A 16,332-nucleotide genomic window follows, 5' to 3' on the forward strand; every position below is an offset into this window, starting at 1 on the left:
TCAGATGGACAGGCAGATTCCGACAGGACAGGACAAGGTTAGATGAACAGGCAGATTCCGACAGGACAAGGTAGCAGCAAACACGACGATAGTCTGGTTCAGGCATGAGTAACACAAACGAGAATCCGACAAAGACAGAAGCAAAAACAAAGAGAGATATAGAGACCTAATCAGAGGGAAAAAGGGAACAGGTGGGAAAAGGGGTGAACGAGGTAGTCAGAGAAGACAAGGAACAGCTGGGGGAAAGAGGGGAAGAAAAGGTAACCTAATACGACCAGCAGAGGGAGACAGGGTGAAGAGAAAGGACAGAAACAAGACACAACATGACAATACATGACAGTACCCCCCCACTCACCGAGCGCCTCCTGGCGCACTCGAGGAGGAAACCTGGCGGCAACGGAGGAAATCATCGATCAGCGAACGGTCCAGCACGTCCCGAGAGGGAACCCAACTCCTCTCCTCAGGACCGTACCCCTCCCAATCCACTAGGTACTGATGACCACGGCCCCGAGGACGCATGTCCAAAATCTTACGGACCCTGTAGATAGGTGCGCCCTCGACAAGGATGGGGGGGGGGGGGGGGAGACGAGCGGGGGCGCGAAGAACGGGCTTAACACAGGAGACATGGAAGACCGGGTGGACGCGACGAAGATATCGCGGAAGAAGAAGTCGTACTGCGACAGGATTAATGATCTGAGAAATACGGAACGGACCAATGAACCGCGGGGTCAACTTGCGAGAAGCTGTCTTAAGGGGAAGGTTCTGAGTGGAGAGCCAAACTCTCTGACCGCGACAATATCTAGGACTCTTAGTTCTACGCTTATTAGCAGCTCTCACAGTCTGCGCCCTATAACGGAAAAGTGCAGACCTGACCCTCTTCCAGGTGCGCTCGCAACGTTGGACAAAAGCCTGAGCGGAGGGGACGCTGGACTCGGCAAACTGAGACGAGAACAGCGGAGGCTGGTACCCGAGGCTACTCTGAAAAGGAGATAGCCCGGTCGCAGACGAAGGAAGCGAGTTGTGGGCGTATTCTGCCCAGGGGAGCTGTTCTGACCAAGACGCAGGGTTACGAAAAGAAAGACTGCGTAAGATGCGACCAATAGTCTGATTGGCCCGTTCTGCTTGACCGTTAGACTGGGGGTGAAAGCCGGAAGAGAGACTGACGGAAGCCCCAATCAAACGGCAAAACTCCCTCCAAAATTGAGACGTGAATTGCGGACCCCTGTCCGAAACGACGTCTGACGGAAGGCCATGAATTCTGAAAACATTCTCGATGATGATTTGTGCCGTCTCTTTAGCAGAAGGAAGCTTAGCAAGGGGAATAAAATGAGCCGCCTTAGAGAACCTATCGACAACCGTAAGAATAACAGTCTTCCCCGCTGACGAAGGCAGTCCGGTGATAAAATCTAAGGCGATGTGAGACCACGGTCGAGAGGGAATGGGAAGCGGCCTGAGACGGCCGGCAGGAGGGGAGTTACCGGACTTAGTCTGCGCGCAGACCGAACAAGCAGCCACGAAACGACGCGTGTCATGCTCCCGGGTGGGCCACCAAAAACGCTGGCGAATGGAAGCAAGCGTACCCCGAAAGCCAGGGTGGCCGGCTAACTTGGCAGAGTGAGCCCACTGAAGAACGGCCAGACGAGTAGGAACGGGAACGAAAAGAAGGTTCCTAGGACAAGCGCGCGGCGACGGAGTGTGAGTGAGTGCTTGCTTTACCTGCCTCTCAATTCCCCAGACAGTCAACCCGACAACACGCCCCTCAGGGAGAATCCCCTCGGGGTCAGTGGAGGCTACTGAAGAACTGAAGAGACGAGATAAAGCATCAGGCTTGGTGTTCTTAGAGCCCGGACGATAAGAAATCACGAACTCGAAACGAGCGAAAAACAGCGCCCAACGAGCCTGACGCGCATTAAGTCGTTTGGCAGAACGGATGTACTCAAGGTTCCTATGGTCAGTCCAAACGACAAAAGGAACGGTCGCCCCCTCCAACCACTGTCGCCATTCGCCTAGGGCTAAGCGGATGGCGAGCAGCTCGCGGTTTCCCACATCATAGTTACGTTCCGACGGCGACAGGCGATGAGAAAAATACGCGCAAGGGTGGACCTTGTCGTCAGAGGGGGAGCGCTGAGAAAGAATGGCTCCCACGCCCACCTCTGACACGTCAACCTCGACAACGAACTGTCTAGAGACGTCAGGTGTAACAAGGATAGGTGCGGATGTAAAACGATTCTTGAGGAGATCAAAAGCTCCCTGGGCGGAAACGGACCACTTAAAGCACGTCTTGACAGAAGTAAGGGCTGTGAGAGGAGCTGCCACCTGACCGAAATTACGGATGAAACGACGATAGAAATTCGCGAAGCCGAGAAAGCGCTGCAACTCGACGCGTGACTTAGGGACGGGCCAATCAATGACAGCTTGGACCTTAGCGGGATCCATCTTAATGCCTTCAGCGGAAATAACAGAACCGAGAAATGTGACGGAGGAGGCATGAAAAGTGCACTTCTCAGCCTTCACAAAAAGACAATTCTCTAAAAGGCGCTGGAGGACACGTCGAACGTGCTGAACATGAATCTGGAGTGACGGTGAAAAAATCAGGATATCGTCAAGGTAAACGAAGACAAAGATGTTCAGCATGTCTCTCAGGACATCATTGACTAATGCCTGAAAAACAGCTGGAGCGTTAGCGAGGCCGAAAGGAAGAACCCGGTATTCAAAGTGCCCTAACGGAGTGTTAAACGCCGTCTTCCACTCGTCCCCCTCCCTGATGCGCACGAGATGGTAAGCGTTACGAAGGTCCAACTTAGTGAAAAACCTGGCTCCCTGCAGGATCTCGAAGGCTGAAGACATAAGAGGAAGCGGATAACGATTCTTCACTGTTATGTCATTCAGCCCTCGATAATCTATGCAGGGGCGCAGAGACCCGTCCTTCTTCTTGACAAAAAAAACCCCCGCTCCGGCGGGAGAGGAGGAGGGGACTATGGTACCGGCGTCAAGAGCTACAGACAAATAATCTTCGAGAGCCTTACGTTCGGGAGCCGACAGAGAGTATAGTCTACCCCGGGGGGGAGTGGTTCCCGGAAGGAGATCAATACTACAATCATACGACCGGTGTGGAGGAAGAGAGGTGGCCCTGGACCGACTGAACACCGTGCGCAGATCGTGATATTCCTCCGGCACCCCTGTCAAATCACCAGGCTCCTCCTGTGAAGAAGAGACAGAGGAAACAGGAGGGATAGCAGACATTAAACATTTCACATGACAAGAGACGTTCCAGGAGAGGATAGAATTACTAGACCAATTAATAGAAGGATTATGACAAACTAGCCAGGGATGGCCCAAAACAACAGGTGTAAAAGGTGAACGAAAAATTAAAAATGAAATGGTTTCGCTATGATTACCAGAGACAGTGAGGGTTAAAGGTAGCGTCTCACGCTGAATCCTGGGGAGAGGACTACCATCCAAGGCGAACAAGGCCGTGGGCTCCCTTAACTGTCTGAGAGGAATGTCATGTTCCCGAGCCCAGGTCTCGTCCATAAAACAGCCCTCCGCCCCAGAGTCTATTAAGGCACTGCAGGAAGCTGACGAACCGGTCCAGCGTAGATGGACCGACAAGGTAGTGCAGGATCTTGAAGGAGAGACAGGAGTAGTAGCGCTCACCAGTAGCCCTCCGCTTACTGATGAGCTCTGGCTTTTACTGGACATGAAGTGACAAAATGACCAGCGGAACCGCAATAGAGACAGAGGCGGTTGGTGATTCTCCGTTCCCTCTCCTTAGTCGAGATGCGGATACCTCCCAGCTGCATAGGCTCAGCACCCGAGCCGGCAGAGGAAGATGGTAGTGATGCGGAGAGGGGGGCAACGGAGAACGTGAGCTCCTTTCCACGAGCTCGGTGACGAAGATCAACCCGTCGCTCTATGCGAATAGCGAGTTCAATCAAGGAATCCACGCTGGAAGGAACCTCCCGGGAGAGAATCTCATCCTTTACCTCCGCGCGGAGACCCTCCAGAAAACGAGCGAGCAAAGCCGGCTCGTTCCAGTCACTGGAGGCAGCAAGAGTGCGAAACTCAATAGAGTAGTCTGTTATGGATCGATTACCTTGACATAGGGAAGACAGGACCCTGGAAGCTTCCTCCCCAAAAACAGAACGATCAAAAACCCGTATCATCTCCTCCTTAAAGTCCTGATACTGGTTAGTACACTCAGCCCTTGCCTCCCAGATTGCCGTGCCCCACTCACGAGCCCGTCCAGTAAGGAGAGATATGACGTAGGCGATACGAACTGTGCTCCTGGAGTAAGTGTTGGGCTGGAGAGAAAACACAATATCACACTGGGTGAGGAACGAGCGGCATTCAGTGGGCTCCCCAGAGTAACACGGCGGGTTATTGATTCTGGGCTCCGGAGATTCGAAAGCCCTGGAAGTGGCCGGTGGATCGAGGCGGAGATGGTGAACCTGTTCTGTGAGGTTGGAGACTTGGGCGGCCAGGGTCTCAACGGCATGTCGAGCAGCAGACAATTCCTGCTCGTGTCTGCCTAGCATCGCTCCCTGGATCTCGACGGCAGAGTGGAGAGGATCCGAAGTCGCTGGGTCCATTCTTGGTCGGATTCTTCTGTTATGCGGTGAATGAGGACCCAAAAGCGAATTAACAAAACAGAGTTTCTTTAATGATGAAACACACGTAGGCTCAGATGGACAGGCAGATTCCGACAGGACAGGACAAGGTTAGATGAACAGGCAGATTCCGACAGGACAAGGTAGCAGCAAACACGACGATAGTCTGGTTCAGGCATGAGTAACACAAACGAGAATCCGACAAAGACAGAAGCAAAAACAAAGAGAGATATAGAGACCTAATCAGAGGGAAAAAGGGAACAGGTGGGAAAAGGGGTGAACGAGGTAGTCAGAGAAGACAAGGAACAGCTGGGGGAAAGAGGGGAAGAAAAGGTAACCTAATACGACCAGCAGAGGGAGACAGGGTGAAGAGAAAGGACAGAAACAAGACTCAACATGACAATACATGACAGCAAATGTAGAAGATTAGGGAGGTAGGCAATAAATAGGCCCTAGAGGTGAAAATAATTACAATTTAGCATTAATACTGGAGTGATAGATGTGCAGATAATGATGTGCAAGTAGAGATACTCGAGTGCAAAAGGGTAAGTATTAATATGGGGATGAGGTAGTCGGGTGTGCTATTTACAGATTGGCTGTGTACAGGTACAGTATACAGTACTCTTTTCCTCAAATTTGCTTTGATAAAATCCCCAGCTACAATTAATGCGGCCTCAGGATATGTGGTTTCCAGTTTGCATTAAGTCCAGTGTAGTTCCTTGAGGGCCGTCATGGTATCGGCTTGAGGCTGTGACTATAACCAAAGTTAATACTCTTGGGAGGTAATACGGTTGGTATTGTAGGTCGGGTGACAAAAGGACTTGAATTGCTGTATGTTATCACAATCACACCATTAGTAGTTAATCATGAAACATACACCACCGCCTTTCTTCTTCCCTGAGGGTTCTTTATTCCTGTCTGCACGATGTACTGAGAACCCAGCTGGCTGTTTGGACAGGGACAGTATATCCCGAGAGAGTCATGTTTCCGTGAAACAGAGTATGTTACAATCCCTGATGTCTCTCTGGAAGGAGATCCTCGCCCTGAGCTTGTCTACTTTGTTAGCGAGTAATATACTCTGAAGCAGTGGATGGTGTACACACCTCCGAGTCAGACGAGAAGTTCACTCTGGATACCTATTCTCCACTGGCAGTGTTTTGGAGCAGCGTCTGGTAAAGGTAAATTGCCCTGTGGGGTACAGTACAAACAAAATATCCAATTTGAGAAAGTCGTATTCCTGGTCGTAATGCTGGTGAGTTACCGCCGCTCTGATATCCAAAGTTATTTCCGGCTGTAAGTAATAACACAAAAAAATTCTGGGCTAATAATGTAAGAAATAATACAAAAAAAACGAAATACTGCAAAGTTGCTTAGGAGCTAAAAGTAGATCTGTCATATCTGTCGGCGCCATCTTAGTTTTGTCAAGTTGGCTCGATGTCCTTTTGGTTATGCAGTGTTGCAGTTCTTGACACAGACCATGCACCTGGCACCTACTACCATACCCCGTTCAAAGGTACTGCAATCTTGTGTCTTGCCAATTCACCCTCTCTCTGAATGAGACATACACAATCCATGTCTCAATTGTCTCAAGGCTTAGAAATCCTTCTTTAACTTGTTTCCTCCCCTTCATCTACACCGATTGAAGTGGATTTAACAAGTGACATCAATATGGGATCATCGCTTTCACCTGGATTCACCTGGTCAGTCTATGTCATGGAAAGGGTGTTTTTCCTAGCCACCATGCCTCTACATCTGCATTGCTTGCTCTCTGGGGTTTTAGGTTTGGTTTCTGTATAAACACTTTGTGACAACTGCTGCTGTAAAAAGGACTTTATTAATACATTTGATTGATTGATGGAAAGAGCAGGTTCTCTTACTATTTTGTATACTCAGTGTATGTTGAAGGCAAGCAATAGGCAGAATGAATTATTGATTTCTTCTGTGCCTGTGTGGTCCAGCGGTTACACTCACTGACCCCGGCACACATATACCTCGGCATGGATTCGAATCTGGCCCACTGCCGTTTGACTCATAAATGATCGTCTATTTTTGGTGCATTAATTCCGCCTGGTTGCAGGTTTAATTGTGTGTGGTTACAGGGTTAAAACAGAAACAACTCAAAGGTTAACAGTTTAAGCATGAATTACTAGTGCTTAAGGTTAGGGTTATGGTTTGGGTAAGGCTTAAAGCAACAAAATAAAAACGATGCCCATATCATCAGTATTCCTAGTACTCTTGGTGCTTGCTAGAGCATTGGTCTCAGCGGTGACAATGGATAGGCTAACGGGCACCGTACAGAATGTAGCTTATATGTAGGCACTAGATCAGTGGTTCCCAAACATTTTATAGTCTCTTACCCCTTCAAACATTCAACCTCCAGCTGTGTACCCCCTCTAGCACCAGGGTCAGCGCACTCTCAAATGTTTTTTTTTTTACCATCATTGTAAGCCTGCCACACACACACTATATATTATAGATTTATTAAACATAAGAATGAGTGTGAGTTTTTGTCACAACCCGGCTCATGGGAAGTGACAAAGAGCTCTTATAGGACCAGGGCACAAATAATAATATAATAATAATCAATCATTTTGCTCTTTCTTTAACCATCCTACATATAAAACCTTATTTGTTCATCGAAAATTGTGAATTACTCACCACAGGTTAATGAGAAGGGTGTGCTTGAAAGGATGCACATAACTCTGCAATGTTGTATTGGAGAGTCTCCGTCTTAAATCATTTTCCACACACAGTCTGTGCCTGTATTTAGTTTTCATGCTAGTGAGGGCTGAGGATCCACTCTCACAAAGGTAGGTGGTTGCAAAGTGCATCAGTGTCTTAACAACGCGATTTGCCAAGGCAGGATACTCTGAGCGCAGCCGTATCCAGAAATCTGTCAGGGGCTTCTGATTTTCACAGAACCGCTTGTTGCAATTTTGATGAGGCTCCCATGTTCAGATATCGGTAAGTGAACTGTAGGCAGGGCTTGAAAGGGATAACAAATCCAGTTGTTTGTGTCGTCCGTTTCAGGAAAGTACCTGTGTAATTGCTCACCCAACTCACTCAGGTGCTTCGCTATATCACATTTGAAATTGTCCGTAAGCTTGAGTTCATTTGCACACAAAAAAAATCATACAATGATGGAAAAACCTGTGTTGTCCTTGTTGTCCTTGGGGAGGATGCAGGTAGCCTAGTGGTTAGAGTGTAGGGTCGGCAGGTAGCCTAGTGGTTAGAGTGTAGGGTCGGCAGGTAGCCTAGTGGTTAGAGTGTAGGGTCGGCAGGTAGCCTAGTGGTTAGAGTGTAGGGTCGGCAAGTAGCCTAGTGGTTAGAGTGTTGGACTAGTAACCGAAAGGTTGCAAGATCGAATCGTTCTGCCCCTGAACAATGCAGTTAACCCACTGTTCCTAGGCCGTCATTGAAAATAAGAATTTGTTCTTAACTAACTTGCCTAGTTAAAGGAAGGTAAAAAAATAATAGAGAAGAGCACCAACTTCTTCATCATAGCCTCAATTATGTCTTGCACATTGAATATAAACTCAGCAAAAAAAAGAAACTCTACCTCTCAACTGTGTTTATTTTCAGCAAACTTAACATGTGTAAATATTTGTATGAACATAACAAGATTCAACAACTGAGACATAAACTGAACAAGTTCCACAGACATGTGACTAACAGAAATGCAATTATTTAAAAATAATTATTTACAAATAAAATGTGAATCACATTTTTATTTTGCGTACCCCCTGGCGGCATTACATGTAGCCTTGGGCTGTCCATATTTGAAATGTCAACGTAAATCCAGTCAATCAGGTGGGGTGAAGTTATTTGTGCCAGATGGACATTGGCTGGAATCAAACCCACGCCAACATGGTAGGCCCATACTGTATGTGCGCACTGATGGAAGTGTCCCTAACCACTACACCACCCCAGGCCACGATTTAACTTAATTTTGACCTTAGGATACATTTGAAACTTGTTTTGTCGTAGCCTAGTGGAGACCAATATCTATCTTGTGTTATTATGCTATACACTGACTGTAATGAGTGTCCATGACAGACTGACCAGGTGAATCCAGGTGAAAGCTATGATCCCTTAATGATGTCAGCTGTTAAATCCAGATGCAGGGGAGGAGACAGGTTAAATAAATATTTTTAAGCCTTGAGACAGTTCTGATATGGATTGTGTATGTGTGCCATTCAGATGGTGAATGAGCAAGACAAAAGTGTGTATCAAGAATGGTCCACCACCTAAAGGACATCCAGCCAACAGCAGGTCAGTGGTCGAAAAATGGGTCATTGATCAACGAGGACAAACTAGGCTGACACGAAATGTGCAGAGCAACAGACGGGCCACAGTTAGTCAACTGGCAGTCCAGTACAACATTGGCGCCCAAAGACCAATAAAAGAATGCACAACTTGACATGAACTGGGTATGGCAACAGATGACCTTATAGAGTTCTACTTCTTTCAGAAGAAAACAAGAAACTGCAGTTGCAGTGGGCTAAGGAATGAAAACACTGAAAACTGGAGAATTGGAAAAACATTGCCTGGTCTGATGCATCCTGGTTCCTGCTGTTTCATGCTGATGGGAGGACTAGGGTATGGAGAAAACCACAAGTACATGCATCCATCATGCTGCCTGTCATCATTGCAGGATAGTGGTGGTGATGTGATGTTGTGGGGTGTGTTTTCATGGCACACATTGGGCCCCTTGATAAAAGTGGAGCAACATTTGAATGCCACAGGATAGCTAAACATCATTACCAATCAGGTGCATCCCTTCATGGCAGCAGTGTATACATCTGTGAATAAATGTTTTCCCAGCAGGATAATGCCCCATGCCACAAGGCTAGGATTGTCCAGGAATGGTTCTCACGAACATGACAGTGAATTCAACTTACTGCAGTGGCCTGCCCAATCACCAGATCTCAATCCAATGGAATCTGTGGGATGAGATGGAATGAGCTAATCGGAGTAGAGATCCACTATCAGACAACTTTACACAACTGTGGGAAGCATTGGTGTCAACATTGGCCAGCATATTGAACGCATGTTGAATGCTTTCAACACCTTGTAGATTCCATGACCTGACAAATTGAGGCTGTTCTGAGGGCAAAAGATACATTTTTGATACATTCAGATACATTTTTGTACATTTGAATCTTGCAGTAATAGAGCCTTGTCCTAACGTTTGTGTGAGCGAGAGAGAAAATGATTTTGATAGCAATCCCTGTTCCCAATGACTCAACTGCCCCTGCATGGACCAAAAGAGATTTGCTCATTTTCAGACACTCACGAGGCTCATTTGAATTTCCTGATGCAGCAGGAAAATTCTCTGCGACAAAAGCTCCAACATCTGTAATGCACTACAGTCCTCAGCTACAATTGACACCTTTAACTAAAGCTAATATTTGACACCACAGTTAGGACTCTCCTTCTAACCATTCACTCAGATCAGCCTTGGAGAGGGTGTCCCAGAACAAAATAAGACATAACAAGAAAAATGTGAACAAATAACAGAGAGAGAGGTGGAAAGAAAAACAGAGTGAGAGAGGGAAAGAAAAACAGAGTGAGAGAGGGAAAGAAAAACAGAGTGAGAGAGGGAAAGAAAAACAGAGTGAGAGAGGGAAAGAAAAACAGAGTGAGAGAGGGAAAGAAAAACAGAGTGAGAGAGGGAAAGAAAAACAGAGTGAGAGAGGGAAAGAAAAACAGAGTGAGAGAGGGAAAGAAAAACAGAGTGAGAGAGGGAAAAAGAGTAATAAGTAAATACTTAGTCAGGAGATGTTTTGGAACCGCTTAGATGACAAATCGAATAAAATATCTTCTTCAAACCAAAGTACACTTTATACAGTATGAATCACAAATTGATTCAAACTGCGTTGACAGAGGTCTGTTTGAATGTGTGAACTGTACATGTGTAGTGCTGAGAGAATGAACCCGAATACTTAACAACTACTACTGCGTTTTAGAGATGAGCTTCTGAGAATGAATTGAGTGGTTAAAGTTGATGTTTGTACAGTATGTGTTTACTAGTGAGATGTTGACCACTGTATTTATTGTTTATATTTATTTATTTGAAATTTTGCAGAAAGAAATCTCTTGATGTACCTTCTCGTTTTCGAGTGTCCAAAAAAACAAAACTTAGTAACAGGAATAATATGGCAACTACTTCTAAATAATAATAGCAATTAAATAATAATAATACTTTTTTAAAAGTACATTAACAGCTAATAGGCCTACAGCTAAAAATAACTACTGCTACAACTATTAATACAAATAATAAAACTAAGTACAGTACCTATAATATATAGTGCATTCGGGAAAATATTCAGACCCCTTGACTTTACACATTTTGTTACATTACAGGCTTATTCTAAAATGACAAAGTAAAAACATTTTTTTAAACATTTTTACTAATTTATAAAAAATAAAAAAGTGAAATATCACATTTCCGTAAGTATTCAGACCCTTTACTAACTTTGTTGAAGCACCTTTGGCAGCGATACAGCCTCAAGTCTTCTTGGGTAGGACGCTACAAGCTTGGCCCACCTGTATATGTGGAGTTTCTCCCAGTCTTCTCTGCAGATCCTCTCAAGCTTTGTCAGGTCGGATGGGGAGCGTCACTGCACAGAGATTATTTTGGGTTCAAGTCCGGGCTCTGGCTGTGTCACTTAAGGACATTCACAGACTATTCCTGAAGCCACTCCTGCGTTGTCTTGGCTGTTGGGTTAGGGTCATTGTCCTGTTGGAAGGTGAACCTTCAGGTGAGTGCTCTGGAGCAGGTTTTCATGAAGGAACTCTCTGTACTTTGCTCCGTTCATCTTTCTCTTAATCCTGACTACTCTCTCAGTCCCTGCCGTTGAAAAACAACCCCACAGCTTGATGCTGCCACCACCATGCTTCACTTTTGGGATGTGTCAGGTTTCCTCCAGATGCAACACTTGGCAATCAGGCCAAAGAGTTCAATCTTGGTTTCATCAGACAAGAGAATCTTGTTTTTCATGGTCTGGGAGTCTTTTAGGTACCTTTTGGCAACTCCAAGCGGCCTGTCATGTGCCTTTTACTGAGGAGTGGCTTCCGTCTGGCTGCTGTACCATAAAGGCCTGATTGGTGGAGTGCTACAGAGATGGTTGTCCTTCTGGAAGCTTCACTCATCTCATCCGAGGAACTCTGGAGCTCTGTCAGAGTACCATCGGCTTCTTGGTCACCTCCCTGACTAAAGCCCTTCTCCCCCGATTGCTCAGTTTGGCCCGGTATATATACAGTACCAGTCAAAATTTTGGACACACCTACTCATTCAAGGGTTTTTCTTTATTTTTACTATTTTATACATTTTAGAATAATAGTGAAGACATCAAAACTATGAAATTACACATATGGAATAATGTAGAAACCAAAAGACAGATATTGGTCTCCACTAGGCTACGACAATACAAGTTTCAAATGTATCCTAAGGTCAAAATACATTTTATACTTGAAATTCTTCAAAATAGCCACTCTTTGCACACTCTGCGAAGCTGGTGTTCGATGAGAACACCTGCTCATCAAACATCTCATTACAAGATCATGGGCATTAGTATGGAGTTGCCCCCCCCCGGGAAGGTTTTCCATTAGATGTTGGAACTGTGAGGGCTTGCTTCTATTCAGCCACAAGAGTATTAGTGAAAGTCGAGCGATTAGGTCTGGCTCACATTCGGCTTTCCAATTCATCCCAAATGTGTTCAATGGGGTTGTGGTCAGGGCTCTGTGCAGGCCAGTCAAGTTCTTCCACACCGATCTCAACAAGCCATTTCTGTATGGACCTCACTTTGTGCATGGGGGCATTGTCATGCTGAAACAGGAAAGGGCCTTCCCCAAACTGTTGCCACAAGGTTGGAAGCACAGCATTTATTTTATTTTATTTAACTTTTATTTAACTGGGCAAGTCAGTTAAGAACAAATTCTTATTTACAATGACAGCCTACCCCAAACAACACTGGGCCAGTTGTGCACCGCCCAATGGGACTCCCAATCATGGCCAGATGTGATGCAGTCTGGATTCGAACCAGGTGATGCCTCTTGCACTTGCACTGAGATTCAGTATCATAGGCCACTGTGCCATTCGGGAGCCCAATTGAAATGTTAGGAATTGTCTGGAATGTCATTATATTCTGTAGCGATAAGATTTCCCTTCACTGGAACTAAGGGGCCTAGCCCGAACCATGAAAAACAGCCCCAGACCATTATTCTTCCTCCACCAAACTTTAGGGTTGGCGCTATGCATTGGGGCAGGTAGCGTTTTCCTGGCATCAGCCAAACCCATATTTGTCCGTCGGACTGCCAGATGTTGAAGTATGATTCATCACTCCAGAGAACACGTTTCCACTGCTCCAGAGTCCAATGCCAGCAAGCTTTACACCACTCCAGCCGACGCTTGGCCTTGTGCAAGGTGATCAAAAGCTTGTGTGCGGCTGCTCGGCAATGGAAACCCATTTCATGAAGCTCCCGACGAACAGTTATTGTGCTGACGTAGCTTCCAGAGGCAGTTTTGAATTCGGTAGTGAGTGTTGCCACCGAGGACAGACGATTTTTACACACAACGCGCTTCAGCATTCGGCGGTCCCGTTCTGTGAGCATCAATGACACTCCGACATTGCTTGTCCTAATATTCATTTCTTAATTCCATTCTTTTACTTTTAGATTTGTGTGTATTGTTAGATACTACTGCACTGTTGAAGCCAGGAACACAAGCATTAAGCTACAACCGCAATAACATCTGTTAAATATGTGTATGTGACCAATAACATCTGTTAAATATGTGTATGTGACCAATAACATCTGTTAAATATGTGTATGTGACCAATAACATCTGTTAAATATGTGTATGGACCAATAACATCTGTTAAATATGTGTATGGACCAATAACATCTGTTAAATATGGACCAATAACATCTGTTAAATATGGACCAATAACATCTGTTAAATATGTGTATGGACCAATAACATCTGTTAAATATGGACCAATAACATCTGTTAAATATGGACCAATAACATCTGTTAAATATGTGTATGTGACCAATAACATCTGTTAAATATGTGTATGTGACCAATAACATCTGTTAAATATGTGTATGTGACCAATAACATCTGTTAAATATGTGTATGGACCAATAACATCTGTTAAATATGTGTATGGACCAATAACATCTGTTAAATATGGACCAATAACATCTGTTAAACATGGACCAATAACATCTGTTAAATATGTGTATGGACCAATAACATCTGTTAAATATGGACCAATAACATCTGTTAAATATGGACCAATAACATCTGTTAAATATGTGTATGGGACCAATAACATCTGTTCTAAATATGGACCAATAACATCTGTTAAATATGGACCAATAACATCTGTTAAATATGGACCAATAACATCTGTTAAATATGTGTATGGGACCAATAACATCTGCTAAATATGGACCAATAACATCTGCTAAATATGGACCAATAACATCTGTTAAATATGTGTATGGGACCAATAACATCTGCTAAATATGGACCAATAACATCTGTTAAATATGTGTATGGGACCAATAACATCTGCTAAATATGGACCAATAACATCTGTTAAATATGTGTATGGGACCAATAACATCTGCTAAATATGGACCAATAACATCTGTTAAATATGTGTACGTGACCAATAACATCTGTTAAATATGTGTATGTGACCAATAACATCTGTTAAATATGGACCAATAACATCTGTTAAATATGTGTATGGGACCAATAACATCTGTTAAATATGTGTATGGACCAATAACATCTGTTAAATATGTGTATGGACCAATAACATCTGCTAAATATGGACCAATAACATCTGTTAAATATGTGTATGTGACCAATAAAATTTGGTTTGATTTGTGTGGCCTACCACTTCATGGCTGAGAAACGTTGTTGCTCCGAGACGTTTCCACTTCACATTAACAGCACTTACAGTTGACAGTTGACTACCCCCTAACTCCCAAAACCTGACCCCTACCCCCTACCCCCTAACCTTTAGACTGGAGGGAGAGTAATGGTCGTGAGCCCAGGAGAAGAGGGCACATAGAGGCTATGGAGCGCTTGCTGCAACAGGTCCGCGCTACACACACTCACTACAGCTGCGGAGGTGAGTAGACACACACACACGTAAAACAGCTCTCTCTTCTCCATCAGTGTGTGTGTGTGTGTGTGCGTGTCTGCGTGTGTGTGTCTGCGTGTGTGTGTGTGTCTTCTCACTCTAAGGCCACACTTCTTCCAGTAGACTAACTTTGTATTAAAGTGAATAAATGAAGCATGAAACTAAAAGTGTTTTTACTCCAGTATGCTATGAATGGGTTCTCACAGTACCTCTCACACACACACACACACACAAACAGTAGGCACTCCTCTCGTCACTGCCCCCCCTTACACACCAGGGGTCCGTGTGTACATAAATAATGTTTAATACGTTTAACCATTCTGGATTATACACATTTATGTGTTTTAGCATGTCAACCGTATAGCCTTGCTTTGTAAATCATCATGCTGGTAGAGAAAATACACCTAGGGGAAGGGGGGAGAGAGAGAGAGAGATGGTAAGAGCTACTAAAGCCCACCGTGAGTGGCGGTCAGCGCTGGAGGGAGTTGTTGTTCATAAGATCAGATCCACCATCAGGTTGGGGGATTTCTCGACCATTATGATGGATCCTAGCTGGTTTCAGATCAGTCCCAAGGGCGTCTTTCTGGTGGGCACAACACAGGGTAGGTAGAGTTGCGTTAGCAAGTGTGTGTGTGCGCGTGTGTAGGTGGTACGATGTGGCCTCAGTGTGTGGCTTAGTGCTTGACCCCAATCTTCGTGGTGGTGTGGGGGATAGGAGGAAGAGAGAGAGGGAGGGATGGATGGATGGAGAGAGGTATAGAGGGCGGCTGTGCAGGCAGGGTGCTGAAAGTTGCCCAGCACGCACAAACGGCAGCTTCATGTCTAATGTGGGACTCCCCGAGAGGGAGCGTGCATGTGTGTTTGTTGGCGGGGGGGTGGAGAAAAACCCACCGTCACTCAACCGCTTAGGAGTGAACAGCTATGATGTCAGTGGGTTCGCTGCCAGCCACACACACACACACACACAGTCTGGAGTAGTAGAATATGTATAGTAGAAAGAGATGGGGTGTGTGAGATTGTTTGTCAAAGTGGATTTTGGACAGACACTTGAAAACAGAGAGCAACCTCATGGAAGGACAGACAAAAATGTGTTAAACTTGTTGTGAAAAAACTTCTGTAGGCATTTATTTGGAGTTGTTTGAATTTATGGTTAGAGTGTTCAGTTAATTACTCACTCTAGTACTGTGTGTGTGTGGCTGACCATGGGGGGGGGGGGGTGTCTGCGCACCCTCGCTCTGTGGGGTATGTGTTGACATAGTTTATTTTTGGCGTGTCAGTGTTAAAAAATACATTTGCAAAATGAATCAGAGGTTGGTACAATGCCACCACTATAGAAGGCTGGGAGCAAACCCCTCATTTACCAGGAAGGTTATCTTCATTTCTGATGTGTATATGTGGAGCTTAGAGGACCTACACTACAAGCACAGCACAGAGACAGGGGTGTGTGGCACACTGCACCCTGTATTCCCCCACACACACACTGCCATGTTCGCACACAAATACACACAACCGGCCCCAAATGGATCACACACACATTATTGCGCTCCCACACACAC

General features: G+C 45.3%; 1 protein-coding gene across 1 annotated transcript in view; it reads left to right on the forward strand.

The window, feature by feature from the left end:
* ankfn1a (ankyrin repeat and fibronectin type III domain containing 1a) overlaps nucleotides 1-16,332 on the forward strand; it is a 236,193-nt gene that overhangs the window by 185,080 nt on the left and 34,781 nt on the right. The window contains exon 14 of the mRNA XM_021581040.3: nucleotides 14,657-14,764. Within this exon, the coding sequence (XP_021436715.3) occupies nucleotides 14,657-14,764 (108 nt within the window). The remainder of the gene's footprint in view (nucleotides 1-14,656; nucleotides 14,765-16,332) is intronic.

The sequence above is a fragment of the Oncorhynchus mykiss genome, chromosome 23 (genome assembly GCF_057628025.1).
Source record: "Oncorhynchus mykiss isolate SJ-2025 chromosome 23, ASM5762802v1, whole genome shotgun sequence".
Classification (NCBI taxonomy): Eukaryota; Metazoa; Chordata; class Actinopteri; order Salmoniformes; family Salmonidae; genus Oncorhynchus; species Oncorhynchus mykiss.